Here is a 20,967-nt window from a genome sequence, read left to right on the forward strand (position 1 = left end):
CCACTTATCCATCCATCCATCCATCCATCCATCCATCCATCCACTCATCCATCCATCCATTTGTCCATCCATCCACTCATCCATCCATCCATCCACCCATCTGTCCATCCATTCGTCCATCCATCCACTCATCCATCTATCCATCCATCCATCAATCCACTCATCCATCCATCCATCCATCCCTCCACCCATCCATTCGTCCATCCATCCACTTATCCATCCATCCATCCATCCATCCATCCATCCATCCACTCATCCATCCATCCATTTGTCCATCCATCCACTCATCCATCCATCCATGCACTCATCCATCCATCCATCAATCCATCCGTCCATCCACCATCCACATCTGTCCACCCACCAAATCTTCACTGAGCACCTCCCAGGTGCTGGAATGGGGGACGACCCCAAGGTGGGGCTTGTTTTCAGGGAGTTCACAGTCTAGGGGTACAGATCAGAAATGAACACTGTTTCGGGTGCAGTAAAATTTAATCTGGCCAGTCAAGGAGGGAAGCGTCATAGATATTCTGGAAGAGGAAGACTGAACACCCCCCATCATATGCGCCCCAACTTAAGCCACCACACACATCAGATCTCGGAGTCTAATACTGCAGAAGGCCATGGGACAGGACAGAGTGTCTGATTCTGGATCCTACCACTGTCCAGGGGCTGGGGAGGACTTCCCACCGGCCTGGCCCTCTTCTTTGTCGCTCCCCCCCAGTTATGGACACAGAGCCAGCACTTGGAACACACAAGGAGCTTTATTGCACACGGAGGACAAGGCTGCAAGCCGGGAGCAGGGAGGGGGCAGGGCCTGAGAATGTAGTGCAGGCGCTGGTGTCTCTCGACCTGGAGGTCCCCCAGCACGTGTCCTCTCTCTGCCCAGGCTGGGCCTTCCTCGGGGACTCTTGGTCTATGCGGGGGTGGCCCCTTTGGTCAATCACCAGTGAGAGTCCCTTTCCTGCCCCTGCTGTGAGAGGTAGAGTGGGGGTCAGAGAGCGGGAGGGGAGAGCGGTCGGGGGGTCGAGGAGTAGAGAGACGGCGATGGTGGTGGGTGTTGGCCGGGCGCGGGCAGGCCAGGCAGGCAACGGCAGCGGCTCCCATGGCAGGGCCGGGGTGGGCGTCTGGCTGGACTCGCCCCTGCGAGGGCAGAGGGTGCTGCCCGAGCCGTCTGCAGTCTCAGGAAAGCTGAAACACCGGCATGGGTGGGGGTGTCAGGCTTCGGTCCGGGGAGGGGGCTACCCCCTGCCCTCCGCGTCTCCAGCCCGTCTCTGGTGGCCACGCTGGCCCTGCCTACGGCACCCCCTCCCCCGGGAGCAGCCGCCCTGCTCCAGCCACCGGAACCCCACGGCCGCTTCCACCTTGGAAGCTGGCTTCCTGACACCGGGGCCCCCCCGGGGCCGCGGGCCTACTTGGGATTCAAGGTGAAGGGAGCTGTGCCCGTCGCCTGCTCTCCCGCTAGCCTGGCTGCCCCCGAGCTCCCGCGGTCCCTGGGGTCCTGGGCCCCCTGAAGCAGGCACAGCCGAGTGGGAACCCCGGGCAGACCCCTGAGGCCCCTCCCCGGGCAGACCCGCTCCCGCCTGACAGAGCCGGCCCCCACAGGCCGGCAGCTCCGGGCCTCCTTCCTCCCACAAACCGGCCGGCCTCCGGCTTGGCCCAGACGCCATTTGTCAACGTCCTTGTGAGCCCGTGGCGCCCAGAAACCAGGGCGGGCGGCTTGGCCAGGACCACCCCAGCCAGGATGTCTGCGGGAATATCCCATTTAGCGTAGCTCAGCGAAAATTGCTCCCACCTCCCGGCCAATCGACCTCTGATGATGCAGCCTCAGCTTTCCTGAGCCTCTGGCCGCCACCCTCACCGCTGGCTCACAGTGGACGAGCCTGTGGTCAGACTGGCGACGGTGTGGCGCCCCTCACGCGTCTGCGGGCGGGCGCTCTTCCTGCCCTGGCGGGCGGCCGGCCCAGCACGTGCCTCCCCCTTGGAACCCGTCCACGGGTCTCACGGTCTAGGCTGTGCCCCCGGGCGGCGCCCTCGGCCGTCACCCACCGAGTCGCTCGGGCCTCCGTGGGCTCCTCTCCGAAGCGGCTGGAGGCAGAGCCGCCCCACAGAGCTGCGGACGCGGACAGACTTGCTAGGGACGCACCTGGCAGGTGCCGGGCGCTCGGGAAGCAGAGATTCTGATGGTCAGGGTCGGGCCGTGACCCCTCTGGGCCTCAGGAGCTCCTACCTCACCACAGGGTGGTGGGGGGGGGGGCGGGGCACCGGCAGAGAGGACGGCTGGCCTGTGACGGCTGTCCCTCTCCACCCCAGGGTGCGACGATGCTCATCGTGGCCGGCCTGTGCCCCCCGGGGCCCTCGGGACCCCCGCCGCCCCTGCTGCCCAAGCCAGGCAAGGACAACCTTCGTCTGCAGAAACTGCTGAGGAAGGCTGCCCGGAAGAAGATGACCGGGGGCGGGGCCCCCGTGCCACTGGGGGCTTTCCGCACTTCCCTGTCCCCCGTGAGTGAGGCCAGCCACGACCAGGAGCCAACGGCCCCGCGCCCCGCGGAGGGCCCACGCTCCGTGCCCGCCCTGCCCCGCTCCCCCCACCCCTCCATCATCCAGCACGTGGCATCGCCTCTGCAGAAGTCCACAGCCCCCTTCAGCTTCACTCAGCACAGGAGCCTGGCTGCCCACTTCAAGGCCACGGGGCTCCGGCTCACGACACCGGCCCTGCATCCCACCCGGTCCCCCAGCGGCTTCACGCAGGTCTCGGCCCCCACAGCAGGGGCCACCCACGTCAGTCAGGTACACATCCGGCTCGTGCCGTCCCCACAGGCCAGGACCCCGGAGCCCTGCCAGACGGCCCCAGATGGGGGGCCTGGTGGGCAGGACAAGGACACGGTCCCGTACCCTCCTGGGGCCCAGCCCCCGGCCCCCGCGGCCCACATCCGCCCTCTGCCCACCGAGGCCCAGACTGCCGGTCCTTGCCCTGAGGCCCCCCCTCCTCAGTGCCCTGGCCCTGAGGCCTTGGTGCCCAGAGAGGGTGGCCCTCGGCTTGTGGTGCCCATAGTCCCCACCTACCGCTCACCGGGACCCTCGCCTCACAGGCCGGCCTCAGCTGAGCCCGTGGAGGAGCCCCCTGTGGCTGGCCCTGCCGCTGAGGCCGAGGCGGTCTCCAGTCCCCGGGGGGCCTCGTCCCCGGCCCCGCCCTCAGGCCCGCACCCATACCCTGTCCCCAAAGTTGCACCGAGGCCCCGGCTCAGCGGCTGGACGCGCCTCAAGAGGCAGCTGATGGAGGAGGCGGAAACATCCCCGTGCCCGGGGCCAGAGCGGAGCCCAGAGGGCGGGGGGCAAGAGGTGACAGCCCCCGCCCTCCCAGTGTCCCGGCCCCCAGCCTCCCGGGCCTCCAGGATGTGGGACGCGGTGCTGTATCGCATGTCAGTGGCCAAGTCCCAAGGCAGCCCGGCTGGGCCCAGGGATGGGGCTTGTACCCTGGCCGGCCTGGGCCGCCTGCCCTTCCTGTGCAGGCCGCGATTCAACGCCCGGAAGCTGCAGGAGGCAGCCGCCCGGCCGCCTCCTACAGTCCGCTCCGTCGTGGACCTAAACCCCAAGCCCAAGAACTTCAACCGGACGGCAGCTGGCTGGAGGCTCCAGTGACCGGTCAGGGCGGCACCGGGGCCCAGGACCGTGGTGTGGACAGAAGAGGGACAGGGGGTCCAGCTGGGGAGCCACGGCCACTGCAGAGGGGCGCCAGGGCCGGACGGACACCGGGCAGCCGGGAGGTGCGGGACGGACAGGCTGCGGCAGGAAGGACTGTGGCGGGGTGCGGCAGGGGCAGGTGGGGTCGGGGAGGAGGCCGGTCTCCACGGCACGGACTGGGGCAGAGAAGGGGTCTGCACTGGGTTAGAATATCTATGGGGGCTAACGGGGTAAAACCACGCGCAAGAAGGAAGGAACACGGCTCAGTGATGAGGCAGCGGGTAGATGAGTCGGCCCCGCACAGCGGGGCCCATGGTTCGGGACTCGGGGTAAGGAGGCGCAGGGGGTGCCTGGGCTCCTGAGGGGCTGCGGGCCGGCAGGGCAGGGAGGATGCTGGGGCTGGGTTCTGTGGTCCCCCCGCCCCTCCGGGAAAGATGGGGGACAGACTTTTGTTTGCTGTGCAGAGCGGGGCTGGCCAGGGCGGCCTAGTTGTGCGTGGGCACCAGAGGCTGCAGCAGCGGTTTGACTGTCGTTCCTGACCCATGTCGGGGGTGGGGGGAGCCCAGACCCCACGCTCAGCTCCTTTGGTTGCCCGCCTCTGATTCCCCCGCCTGGGGGGCAAGGTGGGAGGGGGGCTCGCCGGCCGGAGATGGGGGCGGGGCCCAGCTTCGATGGCTGGGTAAGGACGCGTGTCCTTGGTCCCGGGGCAGGGGAGGCAGCAAAGGGGACCCCAGGCCTCATGCGGCTTCGGGGCCCCCGCGTCTGCAGTCCCCACTGGCTCGAGACAGGGGCCAGGGCTCTGATGGGGCCAGCAGTGATGGCAGAGGGACACGGAGGTGCCTGGGTGCAGGACTCAGGAGGGGAAGAGGCAGCCAGCAGGCGGCCAGCTGCATCACGCAGGGCATAATGGGTGCTGTAAACGGATCCTGGGACCCAGGCCACTAATAAAGTGTGTCTAACCACGGCAGTGGGCCATGTTTCTTCACCAGGTGATGGGCAGGGTGGTGGACCCCAGAGGGGCCCCCAGCTGGCGTAGGAGAGCGAGCCAAGTGTGGGTTCCGACCAGCTCCAAGGCCGGGCACACAGTCCCCACAGGCCGCCCTTGCAGCTGTAACAAAGCAGGCCTTGTCCGTGGCCCCACATTCCCAGAAGGACACATTCCACACACACGACACCTCACGCTCGGGCTGCTGCCCCGGACTCACCAAGAAGGGCAGCCTAGGGCACCGAGCCCTCGTCCACAAGCACCTTCTCATACTTCCCATGTCCGGTGGCCACAAACTTGTACCTCTTTCCAGACGGAGTGCTCTGCTGGGAGAGGTGACCAAGAGCAAAGCTGAGAGCGGCAGAACGGAGATGCTGCTGCCTCTGGGAAGCCCTCCCAGATACACTGAGGATAGCCCCTCTTTGCTTGCAACTGCTAGACCTGCCCTCCCTACATCAGCCACATTTAGACCCTACCTTAATTGTCGATGACGTCTTGGAGCCTCCTTTTTGCTCCCAGAGGCTTTTCTTGCTCATGTCTCCAGCTACGATGTCCTGTGTTCAGAGGAAGGACATGTCACAGGTGCAGACCCTCGACCAGGGAACTCAAAGCCGTGGTCCTTTCTCTCCTGTGCAGCCTTGCCCGGCAGGGTCCCGGGCCTGCCCACCCACTTCCTTGTACGAGAGCCCAGGGGAGGAAGTAAGAAAGGGAAAATGGCACCACCTACATGCACTGGGCCACCAGTTCCCCCACATGGCCTTCCACTCTGGGGGCCAGGCCAGTGAGCAGCCCCCAAACATCCCAGTGCTCTGTCTGCCCACACTGCAGCCTAGACAGCCTCCTAATTGCCTTACCAAGGGGACCCCGCCTCACCCTGGGATGGGTGTTACCTTGCAAGAGGGGGTCTTGGCAGTGGACTGAGCCTGCACTTCTCCTGTCTCCCACCGGCTCTTGGTGCTCGCCACGGCCATGCTGGGCAGCTCAATGGAGGGCTGGCGGGTTAGCTTGGGGGTCCGGCCAGCAGTCTGCAGAGGAGGAAAAACCCAGGACCACTTTAGTGGACAGCCACATGGGACATGTCAGAGAAGCCAGGGTGAGGGTCTCTAATACATGACTTCTTCTACATCTTTTTATTTCCAGAGGAGTGCTTTCCCAGTAAGGGGCTAGGGCAGGGCACTCTGGAAAAAAAAAATGCATGTGCCTCCATTGGGTGTACTTGTGAAACACCTTCTTGATCTGAGGAGCACAGGTGATATGGTGGGGTAAGAGACAGATGTGGTGCTATCATGCTGCTCAGAACATAGGGCTGGAGGAGCATGGATTGAATGGGGGGGTTGTTGGAGAGAGGGGCATTGGTAGGATAGAGAGGTGTAGGTCTGGACGAGTGGTGGTTGGATGGAGGGGTGTTCGCTGAATGGAGGAGTGTTGTTTGTATGGAAAGACATTGGTTGGATGAAGGAGCATCGGTTAGATAGAAAGGTATTGGTTGGATGGAGGGGAGTTGGTTTGATGGAGTGGTCTTTGTTGCATGGAGAGATATTGTTTGGATGGAGTGGTCTTGGTTGGATGGAAGGGTATTGGTTGGATAGAGTGGTCTTGGTTGGATGGAGTGGTCTTGGTTGGATGGAAGGGTCTTGGTTGGATGGAAGGGTATTGGTTGGATGGAGGGGTGTGGTTGGATGGAGGGGTGTGGTTGGGATGAGACAATGGGTATGTGAATAGAGGAGGGACCCAGCAGAAGAAGGGAGGCCTAAGCATACCTCAATGGCCTGTGTGTACTGCTCCAGTCGCTCATCAATCTTGGAGATGGGCAAGGGTGGTTGGGACTTCTTCACACTGTTACTGGAGGGTAGGAGAAGGGTCACGCCCCATGCTCCCTCACTGGGCTTCCCCACCCACCCCGACCCCTACCAGAGCTCCCTCGGGGCTCTGCATCTCTAGCCCCCAGGCCCCTCTCTTCGACACCGTCTGGGGGAACCCCAAGTCCTAGTCTGGAAAGCAGCAGGTTCACCTCTTCCTGATGGAGCGGTTCAGGGACTCGGTTCTGTCGATGAGCTGCGGAAGGCAAGCAGAGATGTGAGTCTCCAGCCAGAGCCCCCCCACCCCCCCGTTGCCCCAGTGGCTCCCATCCACCAATCGAGCCATCTGCCAATTCGTTTCTCAGGGATGTGCTGAGTGCCAGGCTGGGGGGATGCCAGAGAAAGAGCAGGGTGTGCTCGTGTTCCCGGCACTGCCGTGTGGCTTCCTCTCTGGGGCTGTCGTGGGGTTGGTGCTGTGATTCTGGGAAAGAGGAAAAGGCAGCAGGCTCTGGGGCTCGACCTACTTTGGTGCTGGGGCTCAGGGGAGGTGAGCCCTGTTCGGTAGCACCCTCCAAGACCAGGGGGCTGGGCGTCCTGGGCTGCTGGCGTTTCTGGTGCTAGGAATAGAACATCAGAGTTTATACGATGAGCACCCCTTGCACCCCTCCTGCCCCATTCGGGACTTGTTGGAGCAAACCTCTTCCCCTCCCTGGGCCTCAGGCCCTTTCCAGCCCTGACATGCTCTGTTTCTCAAATTCTCTGCAGTGGGGTCTGGTGAGTCCGGAGGAGAGTCGCTTGATCCCAGGGTCACGAAGACCCTCCTCCCTCTGGGAATGCGGGGGCCACAGAGTCTGGGGTGTGGGGGGGGGGCGTCTCCCCCTAGGGCAGCCTGCTGAGCAGACAGTCAGCAGACACAGACCCAGCCCAAGGGGCGGGGTGCACCCGGACCCCAAAGGGAGCCACCATCACCTGCTCGTCTGACTCTTGGGCTTCTGCCGGCCCCAGGCTGCCCTGGACGGTCCCCTCTGGGCTCTTGGGCTCTGTCTCCTCTGTTCCTGGCCCGTCCTGGAGCTCTGAGCTGGGGCTCAGATGCAACTCCTCCAGGCTGACTCTGGCTGGACTCTGCTCATCACCACCCTGGCTCCCGTAGGCATGCTGATGGGGCCTGGGGGCAGGGGAGGGATGCAATCCCGGTGAAGGTCGTTCAGTTGCTGGGTTTGAGTCCCTCTGGGTTTCCAAACCTCAGCTTCTCCGTCCGAAAGGTGGGGGCGGTCTGACCAGTTGAGTGCCAAGGAATCTTGAGACCCCAGCCTCATCGGGGGAAGTGGGCCCAAGGACCTTGGAGGCAGCCCTCCAGCCCTGGGGCGCCTTTGTGGACAGGGCCCGCTGCCTCAGCCCCCTCTCGCCTCACACTCGGAGGCCGGACCCGGTCTCCAGACTCTCTGGATGGGCCCCAGCCCCCGGGCCATGCTCGTCTTCGTCTGTGTCCACCCTGCTGGCCTAGCCTGCCAGGCCCTGCTCCATGAGGGAGGCAGGTGGGCCTGAGGAAGAAGGGTTTCGCATAGGAGTGGGGCAGGATCTGTGGGTGGTTTGGGGGAAGCTAAGGGACAAGGCAAGGGCCGAGGTCACAGCTAGGACGGCACCCTTGAGAAGAGGGGCTGCCTGCACTGGCCATGCCTTCCGGCAGCCAGTGGGGCTCTGCATTTGAGCAGGACTGAACCAGCAAGAAATTCTCGCATTTTCCATGATTTCACGCCCCTTGGTGTTGGTGCCAGCCCAGACCCGGGCCCACCGCCCAAGGTGGGTCAGTGCGAGCCGGCCGGGCACACAGAGGGCCCATTCAGCTCCAGCGGGTCCCGGGGCCAGGCAGGTGTGGGGCGGGGAGGAGGCTTGCCTGTGAGCAGAGCAGGAGGGTTCAACAGAAGAGCCAAAGTGCCCCCTGCTGTTGGGAACAGCTGCGGCCTGGGGCCTGCGGGAAAGAGGAGGCAGCCGGCAGGGCTGCGGCCACCCGACACGAGGGGACAGGCCATCCTTGCAGACCCCAGACCCACCTCGGAAGGTGCACTGTCTCAAAGGCAGATGGGGGAAAATGAGGCCTGCAGGGGCACCGGTGACCAGGGGGTGGCCAGGACCAGGGCCCCAGCCAAGCAGCTGGCTCCTGGGGTGCAGGAGCCTACTGGTAGGGTGGTTGGAAGACTGGAGACGGAGACGGTCCTAGCTAGAGATGGAGACTAGAGGGGCCTCAAAGGGCCAGGAGGTGGTGTCCCCCAAGCTCGAAGCTCCTGGGTAGAGCTTGGACCCTGCCCACGGTGGGGGGCCCTTGAGCACGCCTGCAGGGTGCCTCAGACCCCAGAACTGGGGTGGGGGTGAAGCTCCCGGAGCAGCCCCCCATCCCTGGGCCCCCACCCCCTCCTGCCCTGTTCAGCCCAGCAAACACGTCTGCACATCTGGAAAGCTTGTCCCTCCAGGCCAACTCACAGGCCCACACATCTGGAAATACCTGCTCCCCTCCGTGGGAATGGAGATCAGCCAGCCCCGAGGGAGGAAGGGGCGGGCGGGCGGCAGGGGCGCAGAGCCTCCATTACGTAAGTGGGCTGCAGATGTGTGCTGATGTGGCAACACCCTGGCCGGGCCGCAGCTGGTCTGGATGGGGCCCAGGGGCCCTGGGGAGCCCAGGAATGAGATTTCCTCCCCACCCCTCCCCGCAGCCCCTCGGCCCGCCGCCCCGCCGCCGTCTAGCTCTCTTCCTCCCTTCCCCCTGCTCCCAGCCCGGGGGGGCATTTTGCGGGGCCGGTGGCCTTTGCTCAGGCGCAGGCTGGGGGCTTGGAGAGCGCCCCTGCCTGGTAACCCTGCCTCCGGCCTCTGACCCCCACTTGCCTGTTCTCCTCCTGCTGCCCCTCCGGACTCTCGCTCCGAGGGGGCTCCCCGCTGTTGGAGGCCCCCCCGGCCTCCCAGGGCTGCCGCTGTGGCTCTGGCTTCTGGGACCAGTCGCTGAAACCCTCGTCCTCATCCAGTTCAGGGGCCTCCGAGGGCTTCAGGCTGAGGCTAAAAGAGCAGTGCCGGGTGCTCAGAGCCGGACGGGGCCATGAGGGGCAGGGGGCACGCTATACACACTGGCCACATCTCCTTCCTTCCTCAGACCCTGGGCTCCAGGGGTGGGAGACCCTGTCTGCCAGGGGCAGCACCCATGGCTGGGCCGAGCCTCCCCGCTGTTAGAGAATCCCTGAGGGCAGGACTGTGTCTCCTCGTAGTCTGGAGCTGCCTGAGGCCGAGGTTGTGTCCGACCCTATTAAGCTAGGGCTCCCCAAGAACAGGGCTATATCTCCCTCATGAGACTAAGGTTCCCACAGAGCTAGGCTGTGCTTCTTCCATCAGTGTAGGGCCTGCTAAGACCTGGGCTGTGCCTCCCCCATCAGTCTAGGGTCCCCTGAGAACTGGGCTGTGCCTCTCTCACTAGTCTAGGGCCTCCTGAGAGCCGAGCTACGCTTCCTCCATCAGTCTAGCCTCCCCTGAAAGCAGGGCGATGCCTTCCCCATCAGTCTAGGGTCCCTTGAGAGCTGGGTTGTGCCTCCCCCATCAGTCTAGGGTTCCCCAGGAGCTGGGCTATGCCTCCTTCATCAGTCTAGGGTCCCTTGAGAGCTGGGCTGTGCCTCCCCCATCTGTCTAGAGCCTCCTGATTTCTGGCTATGCCTCCTCCATCAGTCTAGGGCTCCTTAAGGGCTGGGCTGGGCCTCCCCATCAGTCTCAGACTCCCCAAGAGCTGGGCTATGCCTCCTTCATCAGTCTAGGGTCCCTTGAGAGCTGAGCTATGCTTCTTCCATCAGTCTAGGCTCCCCTGAAAGCAGGGCTATGCCTCCCCCATCAGTCTATCCCCTGAGAGCTGGGTTATGCCTCCCCATCAGTCTAGGGTTCCCCAGGAGCTGAGCTGTGCCTTTTCCATCAGTCTTGGTACCCTGAGAGCTGGGCTATGCCTCCTTCATCAGTCTAGGGCTCTCTAAGAGCTAGGCTGTGCCTCCTCCATCACTCTAGGACCTCTTGAGATCTGGGCTATGCCTCCTTCATCAGTCTAGAGTCCCATGAGAGCTGGGCTATGCCTCCCCCATCAGTCTATCCCTTGAGAGCTGGGTTATGCCTCCCCCATCAGTCTAGGGTTCCCCAGGAGCTGGGCTGTGCCTTTTCCATCAGTCTTGGTACCCTGAGAGCTGGGTTATGCCTCCTTCATCAGTCTAGAGTCCCATGAGAGCTGGGCTGTGACTCCCCCATCAGTCTAGGGCTTCCTGAGAGCTGGGCTATACCTTCTTCATCAGTCTAGGGCTCTCTAAGAGCTGGGCTGTGCCTCCCCCATCACTCTAGGACCCCTTGAGATCTGGGCTATGCCTCTCCCATCAGTCTAGGGCCTCCTGAGAGCTGGGCTATGTCCCCCCATCAATCTAGAGCCTCCTGAGAATTAAGCTCTGTCCCTCCCATTAGTCTAGAGTCCCCTGAGAGCTGGGCTATGCCTCCCCCATAAGTTCAGAGCTCCCTAAGAGTTGGGTTGTGCTTCCCCATCAGTCTAGGATATCTTGAGAGCTAGGTTAGGCCTCCCATTATCAGTCTAGGGCCCCCTGAGAACTGGGCTATGCCTCCCCTATCAGTCTAGGGCCTCCTGAGAGCTGGGATGTGCTCCCCCATCAGTCTAGGGCCTCCTGAGAATTGGACTGTGCTTCCTCCCTTGGTCTAGAGTCCCCTGAGAGCTGGGCTATGCCTCCCCCATCAGTTCAGTGCTCCCAAAGAGTTGGGCTGTGCCCCCCCCATCAGTCTAGGGCCTCTGAGAGCTGAATTATGCCTCCCCCCTCAGTCTAGGGCTCCTGAGAACTGAACTATGCCTCCCTCATCAGTCCAAGGCTCCCCAAGAGCTGGGCTGTGCCTCCTCCACTCGTCTAGGGCCCCCTGACTGCTGGGCTGTGCCTCCCCTGTCACCCTGGGGTCCCCGTGTGTGGGTGACACGTCTCCCTCCAGGGCTCTGGTGACTGCTCCCTCCGCGGGCAGCAGGGTGAGCCCCTGTCCCCCGCCCCCCCGTCAGGGTAGGCCTGGGATCTGGTGCTGGTGGGCTCCCCATGTGCCCCCAGCCCCTGCTATCTAAACTGAGGACCTGGCCTGAGGGGCCGTGACCGCTGCAGCACCCCACCCCGCCCAGAGCTGCTGACTCGGAGAAAATGGAACAAAACAGGGGCGGGAGGAAGGGGGGCATTATTGTAAAAACAGCCCAGCCCGGCCGCGGAGGCCTCCTGGGCCCAGGGAGGAAACGAGCCGGCCTGCGGCCCGCCAAGTTGGACGTGGCCTCCATGAGTCACCGGCAGCAGGGAGCTTGGGCGGGGGGCTCCGGGGCCAGGGCCACGCAGCTGGGGTCAGTGTCGGTCCAAGCAGGGGCCAGGGCCGCGCAGGGCGGCCAGAGCCTGAGTCAGCGCTCTGGGAGGCTGGCTGGGAGGGGTGGCCGCACGTGAGTCCCTGCGGCCGGCCGGCGGGCTCCACTGGCGCCTCGGGCTTCGGGGACCCTCACCCTAAGCTGTCTCCGCACCCCTGCTGAGCCCCTCCTCACTCGCCTCCTCCGGGAGCCCTAGCCCAGGGCCCCACCACCAGCCTCCCCTCTGCCCTGGGGAGCGGGGCCAGGCGGACTGCTGGGGGGCGGCTTACAGGCTCTCCTGCTCCGGCGGCTCGGGGGACTGGCCACCGTCCTCGTCCTGGGCCCGAAGCTCCCTGTCCCTCGCCCGGCGGCGACGCTCGCGGGCGGCCTCCTCCTCATCTTCCGCGCTCCGCTGAGTTGTGAGCCTGGGGGACACGGAGCGTCAGTCGGGCCTCAGCCTGCACCCCGCTGCTCCTGTCCTCCTGGTGGTGGAGGGGGCTCCGGTGTCCAGGCAGGACTGAGACCCTCTGTCCTCTGCCCCCCCCCCCACCCAGCAGCCAGGCCTCCTGGACCTAATCAGAGCCGGGACACGGGCGGGCCTGGCTCTGTGGCCCCCGAGGCCCTGGGAAGCGGCTGCTGCAGGTACCAGACAGGTGCCACGTGTCCCCACTGGCATCCGGTGGCAGCAGCCTCGCCGATCAGGCACTGTCAGGCCAGGGGCAGACCCAGCCGGGCAGCCACCTCCCTGCCCGGGTACCCCGGCTGGGGCACTCCCTCCTGCCCCCTCAAGGGCCCCAAGAAGAGGCTGCCTGCACCCTGAACCTGACCTCTCTGGGCCCGTTCACAGAGGACGGACCCGAGGCCACCGCAGAGCCAGAGACCTTGCTCCCTCGGTGCACGCTGACCCCGTGGCTTCTCGGGGTCCCTCACTAAGGGCGACACAAGGTCAGCCTGGGACGAGGGGTTCACAGCCTGGTCTCCCTGGCCCTGGCCTAGCAGATCTCACACTGTCGGCATCCGGGGGGCACCCCGGGCCTGGGTCGCCGACACAGCCCTGCCTCCCCCACCACCCAGGCTCCACTGGACCCAGAGAGGGGAGTCCCGGTCTCTGCCTCTGCAGGGCTCACTGCCCTAGCCTGGGGTCTCGGTCCCTTCCCGCTGCTGCCCGCCGCCTGACCCCGCGGCCCGCTCCTTCTGGGACTCCGTCCCTTGGCCGGGACGGCCGGCTCCATGGTCTCAGCAGCCCTGCCAGCCATGATCTAATCTGTCCCAGGTCTTCCCAGAGCCTCCCAGACAAAAGCCAGGCCCTCCTCAGCCCCGGGCTCCAGGCCCGCTCCCCCCCTACCGCCCCCCGCCGTGGCCACCTGGGACTCCAGACCTGCTCAGCCCGCAGCACCCCTGGTCTCCCACCCTCGATGCTCAGAGGTGCCTTCGGCTCCCACCCCCGGGGGCCTAGGGAGCCCTTCCTTCCCCACGCCTGCTCCCATCCTGCCCTGGGCCCTCGGCTCGGAGGCTGCAGGGCCACGTTATCTGGGGAAGTGTTGCCCCGGGGCCCAGGGTCATGGTTCCCGCTCCCCAGACCCTTGCCCCGAGATCTGAGTGCAGAGCCCGCAAGTTGCCTGTCACCCCACACACAGACATGAGCAGATCCTCTGGGGTCCACCTGTCGGGCGGTATGTCCAGGCCACAAGAGCCCCACGCGGGCCCGGCCCCCCTTGCACGCCCAGGTGCACACGAGGCAATAATGCGCGTGCACACATACACACGTCCTCCGTGAGCCCGACACCCAGGCCAGCGTGGCACGCGCGCCCACCCTCCACCCACGGTTCCAAACACCCCACAGCACGCACACGGATTCACGAGCGGGAACAAGGCAGGGGCCAAAATGGCAGGTCCGGGGTCCCTGCTCCAGACCCCGTTTTCTGCTGTCCCTGCCATCGCCCCGACAGCGGCCCTGTGAGCCGGCCCCTCCGAGGGCCACCCTCTGTGACCCGCCATCTGCACGTGGCCCCGGGAGCCCTGACAGGCAGGGGCCGGGGGGCGGGGGCGGGGGGGGCAGGCAGACAAGGGATACAGGGTAGGGGTCTCCTGGTGTCTCCCCAAAGCCCTGGGCCGGGAGCCCCAGCGGCCCGAGGACTAGGGGCCCTCCCCCTCGCCTCCCCCCTCCCACCAGCCCCAGGATGTGAGTAATGCGGCCCCTCTGGCCCCTCCCGTGACCTCACCCCTCACTGTTCCACAGCTGGGCTCCGTTCTGGGAACTGAGAGGGGGCGGCTCTCCTGGGGTGGGGTGGGGGCCTCTGGCCTGGGAAAGGCGCCCCCCTTCCGCGGCCAGCAGCCCAGACCCCTTGGCAGGCTCCACGGGGCTGCCAGGACACCGGCGATGGCCGCCCCCCCCGTGGCCCCTGGCTCAGCCCGCGTGCAGCTGTAAGGAATTTGGTGTTCCTTAGCGAACGCAATCAGGCCATTTCCTGTGTCTGCTCTGGCTCTTTGCAGCCCGGGGTTCAGCCCCGGGGGCTGCCGAGTGGGGCTCTGCTCCCCCAGCATCGGGCTCCGCCGCGGGGCCTCGCCCCCACCCAGGTGCACCGGGGCGCGCACAGCCCAGCGGGCCCCGGGCCGCCTCCCAGCTCCCCGTCCTGAGTGGGGGTCCCCACGTTCGGGGGCTGCCCCGTTGGCCACGTCCACCGCCTACCGGCCCCGACTCGGGGCGCCGGCCCCCCACTCCTCCCTCTGCGGCCCCCCGGTCCCCCCACCAGGGTCCCGTGATAGGCTCCTGAGCCGGCCCCGGCCCTGGCAGCTGCCCCCACCTCCTTCCTCCCCTGTCTGCCCGCGTGGGTTTGGTCCCAGCTTGACTCTGCCCCCTGCAGGCCGCTTGTCCGGTGCCTAAAGGCCTAAAGGCCACCCGTCTCTGGTGCCTAAAGGTCGAGGGGAGAGCTCGGGCGCCCAAAGGGAGGACAGCCAGGCAGGGCCAGTCCTGTCGTCGGAGAACTCTTTCTTCAGGTCTGCGGGGGACCCTCTGGGGCACAGGTGTCCCGGACACGGCCAGAGGAAGCTGCCAGAGAGGCCGGGGGAGCAGCCCTGGTCAGCCCCACCGCGGACCGACCACCCCCGGGGTCTCTGGTCCCCTCCGCGCCCCGCCTCCCCAGGGGGTTCTACGCTGTCGACGGGGGTGGACACTTGCAGAGCCACTGGTCCCTCCGGCGGCCGTAGAGCCCGTGAGTGAAGTGGCAGTGGGGGGGAGCCAGCCCGGGGAGAGGCCTCCTCCTCCTCCGCCTTGGCTTCCGGGGACAGCAGGACGGCAAGCGTCCCCGACTCCCAGAGAGCGGGCCCCCGAGGGCAGAGGTCGGGGGCCCCGTCAGGGAGCTCAGGGGAGGGCAGCCCCACGCCCCACAGCTCCGAGGGTGCCCCTCACTGGTTATGCGAGGCGGGCGGGGGGCTGCCCCCGGCAGCACGGGGAGGGGTCTGTGGGCACGGCACTGGGTGTGGCACCGCCAGGGCCCCGGAGGTCACTTGTCCTTGCAGAGAGGCGGCAGCGGGGGTGAGCGGGGAGCTCGAAGGCGGCCCCAAATGAGCAGGTGGGCGGGGGGTGGGGCGGCGGGAGGGGCACGCTGCTGCCTGGGGCCAGGAGTGGGCGCACGGAGCTGCGGCTGGGGGGACCCGGCTCCCCCCCACACCCCACCCGAGGGCCCTGTCACGGGTCCAGACCGCCCTCCCAGCAGTGCCCCCTCCGGCAGCACGTCTCTGGGCGCGCCTCCGGGCTTCCTCAAAGTCACTGCCCCAGGTAGACAACCCCCACCCCCACCCCCCGCAACGAGCCCAGTCCCGCTGCCCAGGGGAGCCCAGGAAGCGACCTTGAACTTGGGTCCGAAAGATGAACCGGAGTGTGTGGGCCAGGGAGAGGGTACAAGAGCCGAGCCAAGGCCAGCGGCCAGAGCGCTCAGGTGGCCCCGGAGGGGCGGCTGCGGGGAGACGGATGGGAGAGTCTCTGAGCCCCCCGTGAGGCGGCCCCGGGAAGCCCTGTGCCAGCCTTCAGGTCCTTTCTGGAAGGAGGCCCAGTGGGCGTGGAGGAGGGGAGATGCAGTTAGACTGGCAGGGAGGGCTCCCGGCCGGGAGGGGACAGGAGCCTCCAGATCTCCAGAGTCCCTGGGGAGACAGAGGGACTACGGGTGAGGCGAGGCGAGACCCCGCTGACCCAGGGAGAGTAACCAGGCTAACTGGGGACGCGGTGGCTCAGGGAGCCCAGGACAGCAGTGGGGTAGCAGGGTCTCACGTGACCAGGGAGCAGAGGCCTGGGGCACAGGGAGAGGCCTGGAGCACCGAGGCCTTAGGCCTCCTTCCTGCCCGCCTCCCTTCTCCTCCTCCTCTTCCTCCCTACCTCCCCTCCTCCTCCCTTCCTTCCTCCCTCCCCTCCTCCTCCTCCCCTCCTCCTCCTCCTCCCCCTCCCTGCCCCCTCCTCCCCCTCCCCTCCTCCTTTCCTCCTCCTCTTCCTCCCTACCTCCCCTCCTCCTCTCCCCTCCTCCCCTCCCCTCCTCCTCCTCTCCCTCCTCCTCCTCTCCTCCCCTCCTCCCCTCTTCCTCCTCCTCCCCTCCTCCCCTCCTCCCCCTCCCTTCCTCCTCCTCCCCCTCCCTCCCTCCTCTCCTCTCCTCCTCTCCCCCTCCACTCCTCCTCCTCACCTCCCCCCTCCTCTTTCCCCCTTCTCCTCCCCTCCTCCTCCCCTCTCTCCCTCCTCCTCCCCTCCTCCCTACTTCTCCTCCTCCCCTTCTCCTCTCCTCCCCTCCTCCTCCTCCTCCCCCTCCCTCCCCCCTCCTCCCCCTCTCCTCCTCCTTTCCTCCTCCTCTTCCTCCCTACTTCCCCTCCCCCTCTCCCCTCCTCCCCTCCCCTCCTCCTCTCCTCTCCTCCTCCCCCTCCCTCCCGCCTCCTCCCGTCCTCCCCTTTTCTGCTCCTCTTCTCTCCTCCTCCTCTCCTCCTCCCCTCCTCCCTACTTCTCTTCTCCTCCTCCTCTCCTCCCCTCCTCCTCCTCCTCCCCCTCCCTCACTCCTCCTCCCCTCCTCCCTACTTCTCCTCTTCTCTCCTCCTCCTCTCCTCCCCTCCTCCTCCTCCTCTCCCCTCCCCTCCTCCTCCTCACCTCCCCTCCTCCTCTTTCCCCCTTCTCCTCCCCTCCTCCTCCCCTTCCTCCCCCCTCCTCCTTTTCCTCCCTACCTCCCCACCTCCCCACCTCCTCCTCCCCTCCTCCCCTCCTCCCCTCCTCCCCTCCTCCCCTCCTCCTCTTCCTCTCCTCCCCCCCCCCCCCCGTTTCCCCCCTCACAGGCTCCGCCCAGCTGTGCAGGAGTTCAATCCTTCTTGCCCCTCCCCTTTGTGGTTGCTCCCAGAGGGGGCAGCATTAACAAGGCAGGGCCCAGGGGCCTGAGGGGCCTGTTAGGTCTCTGGAAGACCCAAGGCAGAGCACTAGGGACTCTGGGGGGTCCCAGGAGGTTCTGAGCAGGGAGGAGCTCAGTGGAAGGCAGCTGCAGGGGACACAGGTGGGGGGGTGGGGAGGCTGTTGACCTCACTGGGGTGATGGGGTGAAGGCTGAAGGGGTGAGGGGGGGGATGGGGTGAAGGCCAAAGGGAGGCAACCACGCAGCCCGCCAGCCCAGGTGGCTGTGGCTTTGGTCTCTCTGACCCCCCCCTGCCCAGGCTGAGACCCCAGGCCCAGCCTCAGCTCTCCAGCTGTAAAAAGGGGTGTGGCACCGTGTGAACCAAGACCCCTCCCCAGGCCACCCCAGCTCCCGCTTCCCCTCGGATGGCACCGTCGGCCGACCTGGCCTGCCCCCACACCACCTCCCTCTTGGTCCTGGTGGGCAGGTCCCATCTAAGAAGTCTCCCCAGAGGAGGGGACACCGACCTGCTCACAGAGAGAAAGGCACAGGCTGGGGGCACAGGCCGCCCTGGCGAGCGGGGAGGGACAGAGGCCCCCGGGCTGGGGCCTCCTCCAGGACACCGGCCTAGTGCTGGGGGATGTGGGGCACAGCCGCGGCCTCTGGGGGCCCTGCTCCACCTGCCCCGGGGCCTAGGCCAGGGCTGAGAGGAGGGACCTTCGCTCCTTCCCAGCCACCGGCCGGCCCGGCCAGGGGGGGCTCTGGGCCTTCGGAGCCCTGCCCGGGGCAGGCGGGGAGGGGAGGGAGGCCAGAGCGGCTTCTCCACCGGGATCCTTTACACCCTCATCAGCCCCGAGCCCCCAGCCGGGCCCACCTTCTGCCTGGGCATCCCCTTCTCGCCGTCGAGGCCAGCACCCCCTTAACCACGTGTCACCTCTGCAGGGCCCTCGCTGGGCCTCTTTGCCCAACAGCCCTCATCTTCCCCCAGTGGGGTGGCACTCGGGGGGGGGCTCTTGTTTGGGGAAACCCCCTAGCTGCCCCACAGAGCCCCCAAAGCCAAGGTATCCCCTTTCTGCCCATCTTTCTTTGCCAGCCCCGGGGGCAGATCAGGGAGGGTCGCCTCTGCCCTGGCCCTCAGGTCACTGGGGTCCCCTGAGGAGCACCAGCTCCAGACCCTGCCTGGCCCGGGATGCCCTCCCACCTCGGGCCTCAAGATGCCACCCGGTTCTCACCCCACTTAGGGGGCACGGCCACCCCAGTTCACAGCCGAAGAGGGGAGCTGAGAGGTCTCCTCCTGGGAAAAGGAGGCAAGAGACTGCAGCCACTGCCACCGCTGTCCCCACCCCCCTCCCCTGCTCGTGGGCCTGGAGTGGCCTGTCCCCTGTTTTTCCCCACCCCCCTCTTCAACCAGCTCTCTATCCCGTCAGGTGACAGGGCTCACAGTGAGGTCCCTGCACCCGTGGACCTTAGAGCTTCCAAGAAAGCCAGCGCTGTGCCCAAGGTGTGGCTCAGGGACCACAGGCGAGGGCCCCTATTCCAAGCCATTGGGGACTGGCCGGCAGGAAGTCCTCTCGGGACAAGGTCCCTGGTGCCCATGCCCGGTGGTGGTTGACATGGCGGGCAGAGGCCCGTCGGAGAGGAAGGGGCAGCAAAGCAGTGTGCAGGCCGGCCCTCCTTTCTGCTCCCATCCCCCCAGTCCAGATGGAGAGCCACGCCCCTCCTGGGTGACCCCCAGTCCCAGCACATCCCGCTCGGGCGCCCCTCCGGGAGAAAGTGGTGTGGGGAGAGCACCTGTTCCTTGGGGTTCCCTTCCTCCCTCCCTGCTCACACGCCCCCCCACTAAGCTGCTCTCCTGGTCCCTGCCTTGCCCACTGCCGCCCTCCAGCACGTGAGCCGCCCAGGCTCCCTGGGGGCGGACGGGCCTCTCCCCCGACAGCCCCGTGCAGGGCCCGGCTTCGCCCCAGACCCTCAATGCCAGTCAGGGCGACCCAGCCCAGGGCAGGGCAGTCCCACCAGCGGTCCCCAGGGCATCCGGGCCAGCTGGGTGGACCCTCATCATGTGCCCAAATGGCCCGACCGGAAAGCGGCTGTGCTGGGGAGTCTCTGTCGCCCAGGCGCCTGATCGCTGGCAGAGGGTTCCGGCTCGACGGAGACAGAGTCTGTGTCCCGGAAACCTTCCTCGTGGGGGCTTTGCCTCCAAGTCCTTCTATCCCAGGTTTCCCTTGGTTCCCAGAGTCTGGATCGGGGACTGTCCCCTTCTGCCCCACAGTGAGGTCCAGAACCAAGCTTGATGTCCCTCTGGCTGGCCGTCACCTCCCTCTTGCTGGGCGCCCTACCTCCTGTGATGTGCTCCACCGTCAGCCTCCTTGCCCCGGCACCGCGGCTCTTCCGCATCTCTGCCCCCGTCCGCTCTGGCTGGCCTGCCCCTCCGGGCCTGGGGTCAGAGAGCGAGGCCGCCCCCTCCCCCCGGCTCGCCCTGCCTGTGGGATGCTGGCGTGGCCAAGACGGGCACTGGCCCTGGGCTCACCGTCCCTCCCTCTGCCCAGCACACTGCACTTGCTGTGACTCTTCTCCGAGTCACTGACCACAGTGCTGCCGGGTCCGGGCCAAGTGTCCCGGAGACACCCAGGCACCCCCCCTCCCCGCCCCTCCGCATCCTTTGCGTCAGCGAGTTGCCCCTGCCCACGCCTCCGGGCCGTGTGTGGGACCGACCCCGCGGTCCCCACACCCCCCCCCCCCCGGCTGCCTGGTGGCCCCGGCCTCACCTCCAGTCCCGGCCCCGGCTCCTCCTGGCGCTGGACGGCCCTCCAGGGAAGCCAGGCGCTCCCGAGCCGGGCTGGGACCGCCTGGCACAGGGCTCGGAGCGCTCACGAGGCTGGGCTTTGGCACGTTCCATGACACGCGACTGGTGGCTGGCACCGGCTGGGGCTTCTGCCGCCCTGTCCCCATCCCCCTGCCGGGTCGTACCGCGGTCTTCCGCACACCCCGAGGGCCCAGTCAGTGCCCAAATGGCTGTCATCCCGGGGTCTCAAAGCCCGGCTGCCCGCCCCCGTCCCCGGACGCAGCCTGGCTCAGCCGCCTGCCGTCAGCTCCCGGCCCTGCCTCCCCGGAGAGCCCCCAAGTGCACGGAGCGGCCTGACCCTGTGCTGGACACTGCCAGGGCCATTTCTGCCACCTGCCCCCGCCCCCAGCCCCTCCTCTGAGGTGCTCCAGCCCCTGGGACTGAGTATCCTGGGGGCCCAGGGGGGCATGGCAGAACAGGAGCCGGGGCTGTGCCCCTGGACTGGCTCCCATTCAGTCTTGCTGTGACAGCTCCTGGCCGTGTGCCCCTCAATCCTGCAGACCCTCGCTGCCCGCCCACCGGGCCTCGAACCCTCCCCGAGCCTCAGCTTCCTTATCCACACGGAGGGGCACGCGGGGCCGGGCTTGGGGTGGCCCGCTGGCTGAGTTGGGCGAGACCTGTCCTGGTGTCTGTCCCTGAGGACACGGGCGGGATCCGGGGGCTGTTGCAGGAGGGGAAACTGAGGCTGATCAGCGTGGCGTCTGACCTGGGGCTCCAAGCGCACAGGTGCTGCCGGCTGGTGCAGGGCACCCGGAGGGTCGAGAGGGAGTCTGCCCCGCTCAGGGGAGACGCAGCCCCGCCCGCAGCCCCTCTCCTCTCCTGTCCCCCTCTCTTGGCCTCACTGGCCTTCCCTCCTTCCTTCTTGCCCGTTCCGGCCCCTCCCATCTCCCCGGTGAACAGCCGCAGGTGCTAGACTGGCCGCCC

General features: G+C 66.6%; 2 protein-coding genes across 10 annotated transcripts in view; one reads left to right on the plus strand and one right to left on the minus strand.

Annotated features, from left to right (window-relative positions):
• Positions 1 to 742: 742 nt before the first annotated feature.
• Positions 743 to 20,967, minus strand: part of LSP1 (lymphocyte specific protein 1) — a 38,123-nt gene continuing 17,898 nt past the window's right edge. For 2 of the 9 annotated variants that reach the window (XM_047877537.1, XM_047877539.1), the window contains exons 2-13: positions 12,139 to 12,273; positions 9,343 to 9,510; positions 8,966 to 9,128; positions 8,360 to 8,434; positions 7,435 to 7,630; positions 6,990 to 7,082; positions 6,678 to 6,721; positions 6,427 to 6,508; positions 5,557 to 5,691; positions 5,143 to 5,220; positions 4,887 to 4,992; positions 743 to 1,188 (exon numbers count right to left, since the gene is read on the minus strand). In XM_047877537.1, coding sequence (XP_047733493.1) covers positions 4,900 to 4,992; positions 5,143 to 5,220; positions 5,557 to 5,691; positions 6,427 to 6,508; positions 6,678 to 6,721; positions 6,990 to 7,082; positions 7,435 to 7,630; positions 8,360 to 8,434; positions 8,966 to 9,128; positions 9,343 to 9,475 — 1,092 coding nt within the window. In that variant the 5' untranslated portion in view covers positions 9,476 to 9,510; positions 12,139 to 12,273 and the 3' untranslated portion in view covers positions 743 to 1,188; positions 4,887 to 4,899. Of the gene's footprint in view, positions 1,189 to 4,886; positions 4,993 to 5,142; positions 5,221 to 5,556; positions 5,692 to 6,426; positions 6,509 to 6,677; positions 6,722 to 6,989; positions 7,083 to 7,434; positions 7,631 to 8,359; positions 8,435 to 8,965; positions 9,129 to 9,342; positions 9,511 to 12,138; positions 12,274 to 19,966; positions 20,236 to 20,967 lie in introns of those variants that run through there. The other 7 variants (XM_047877534.1, XM_047877533.1, XM_047877532.1 and 4 more) reach the window with 7 other exon arrangements.
• PRR33 (proline rich 33) lies at positions 2,320 to 3,689 on the plus strand. The gene has a single exon (XM_047877529.1). It carries the CDS (start codon positions 2,320 to 2,322, stop codon positions 3,637 to 3,639), a length of 1,320 nt encoding a protein of 439 aa, XP_047733485.1. The 3' UTR covers positions 3,640 to 3,689.

The sequence above is a fragment of the Prionailurus viverrinus genome, chromosome D1 (genome assembly GCF_022837055.1).
Source record: "Prionailurus viverrinus isolate Anna chromosome D1, UM_Priviv_1.0, whole genome shotgun sequence".
NCBI lineage: Eukaryota > Metazoa > Chordata > Mammalia > Carnivora > Felidae > Prionailurus > Prionailurus viverrinus.